The 2,477-nt window shown below is 42.9% G+C and overlaps 1 gene segment (V, D, J or C); it reads right to left on the bottom strand.

The window, feature by feature from the left end:
* Positions 1-1,414: 1,414 nt before the first annotated feature.
* On the bottom strand, positions 1,415-2,061 carry LOC130884688 (T cell receptor alpha variable 22-like). The segment is given in 2 exon segments: positions 1,415-1,833; positions 2,010-2,061. Coding segments are annotated over 2 exon segments (471 nt in total).
* Positions 2,062-2,477: the final 416 nt, after the last annotated feature.

Raw genomic sequence — 2,477 nt, forward strand, 5'->3', positions numbered from 1 at the left:
AATGAAGCCTGATCACACTCACTTCCCAGTCATCTCAGAGAGCCTTTTCCGAATATCCCCTTTCTGTGTCTAATTGCCATGTACAAGTTCCAACTAATTATAAACCATACATTATCAAGAAGCCAGGATTATGATGGTTACTATTTGTGAACATACTGAGATGAATAGATTAATAATTCTTACCATTAAAGATGTCATTTTAATGTCACCATTTTGTGTGGGAGGTCATTCTGTCTATGTGTTGTTTTTATTGGTTAATGAATAAAGAAACTGCCTTGACCTGTTAATAGGGCAGAAAGTAGGTAGGTGGGGGAAAACTGGACTGGATGCTTGGAGAAGGAAGGGGGAGAGAGAGACGCCATGGATCTGCCAGAGTCAGACATGCTGGATCATTGTCGGTAAGCCACTGTCATGTGGTGATATACAGATGAATATAAATGGGTTAAATTTAAATGTAAGAGTTAGCCAATAAGAAGTTAGAGCTAATGGACCAAGCAGTGATTTAAATAATATAGTTTCTGTGTGGTTATTTTGGTTCTGGGCAGCCAAGATGAACAAGCAGCCACCCCCCTGCAACAGCCATTTCTAGCCATGCTCTTGTAGATCATATTGACAATGATAAATTGTTACTATCTAAGAAGCTCAGGTAACCTATAATTACAGACATATCCATTTGGTCTAGGTTTTACATCCTTGCATCTTGATTGTCTATGGTTTTCTGCAATGGCCAACTCTGCTAGTAAAGTCATGGATCTTGGAGGAGAGCTTACAACCACAACTTTACTGAACAAGCATATTCTAACTATGTCTTATTCGTCTTTATACACACATATTCCTTTGCACTGGGCCTGCTCACGTGAATCATTTTGGAATGAATAATTCATTCTCTTTTACTAAGTTGTAAGAAAAATTTTAGATTTTAGATTTAAAGCTATTTGAACACTATATATTTCTCTTTGAATCTCCTGTTTGAGTTCCTGTCTTGATTACCCCCAAAGATGGACTATGACCATGAAGTGAAAGCTAAACAAAGTCTTCCACCTTCTAAGCTGCTTTTGCTCAGAGAGTTTTAACACATCAACAGAAAGGAAGCAAGAGCATCCAGCTCTCTGTACATTCTGTATCTCCCATGGCTTGATGTTATTGCTGTTGCTGCAGTTTGTTTTCTCCTCACTGACCCTGTCCCTGTCCATAGCAGGGTTACCTGGAAGCCTGCCTTTGCCTTTCTTTTCCTTTTCTCTTTATTCTTTGTGAGTTTAACACATTGCAGATTAAATAATCACATTAATTCTGTCCTCTCATCAGCTTCTATTTTATTTCTATGATGAACATTTATGTTCTAGGAGGCAGTAGATATCGAAAATTGGAGATGAACCAAATTCCTGAACATTTGGAGCCAAAATCTACCTGAGGTTCAAACTCTACCAATACAGGAAAGGGACATTAAAAGAGCAGGTCTTTTGCAAATTTCTGATGTCTTTCTAGTGACTGACTGGGCCACACCCACCCAGCTGAAGGTTTGTGTACTGGCTGCAGGTGTGTGGGGAGCACTGTGGATCATAGCACAGAAATAAGTGCCTGAGTCTGTGGTCTGAGAGGAGGAAATGTACAAAGAGCTGCGGCGTTCCTGAGAGACTGTCGTGGACTTCAGTCTTCCACTCTGCTTTGTTCCAGAAGGATTGTAAAACAAGGTGATGAGTTGTCCCCCAGGACTTTGGTAAAGCCACTGCATTTGGGTTGCAGTGATGGAAAAGTTGCACTGCAGCTCTGCATGCTCTCCTTCTTGCAGAACCAAGGACACAGGACTCTGCTTCACTTGCTGCCCTTTCACCCCTGATTAGAAACAGAAAAAGACACAGATGGAGGTCACTGAGAATCCACAGAATCCTGAACTCACCCCATATCCTCTGAGAAGGTAAGAGTGCTGCAGGACCCCTGAGCTGATTTTAACCACTCCATGTACTGAGCAAAATCCTCTCTGTCCCTTGAATGTGAACAGCCATACTCACAGAAAACTTGGGTGCACAGCAACACAAGCAGGGAACAAAGCAGCCTCTTCATGGTTCTTATCTTGCAGCTGCAGACAGAAATAAGTAACCAACCTCTGGGCTGTGGTGTCAGGTTGGTTGCTGAAGTGTCCTCCTCCTGCAAACAGCCAGCCTCACCCAGGACTCCTTTCCGGCCAAAAACTGCAGTTTCCTCCCAGTCTTCTGAGCCTGAAGCTCCTCCCAAACCAGACCTGGCTGAAAGTCTGGGTGGAGCACACCACGGGAGGCATTTTGAGATGACCCTTGTGTTATATGCAGTTAGGGATCCTGGAAGCAGGAGAGGACCAACCACTCCCAATGAGAACGAACCTCAGTTACACACAGAGACTAGCACACTAGGTAAAGCAACAGTTACAAGTTTTACTCAGGAAACAGATGCATGTTCTAACTAAAGACCCTTTACTGGGGCCTGAGAGATGGCTCAGCAGG

Source organism: Chionomys nivalis, chromosome 12, assembly GCF_950005125.1.
Source record: "Chionomys nivalis chromosome 12, mChiNiv1.1, whole genome shotgun sequence".
NCBI classification, from domain to species: domain Eukaryota; kingdom Metazoa; phylum Chordata; class Mammalia; order Rodentia; family Cricetidae; genus Chionomys; species Chionomys nivalis.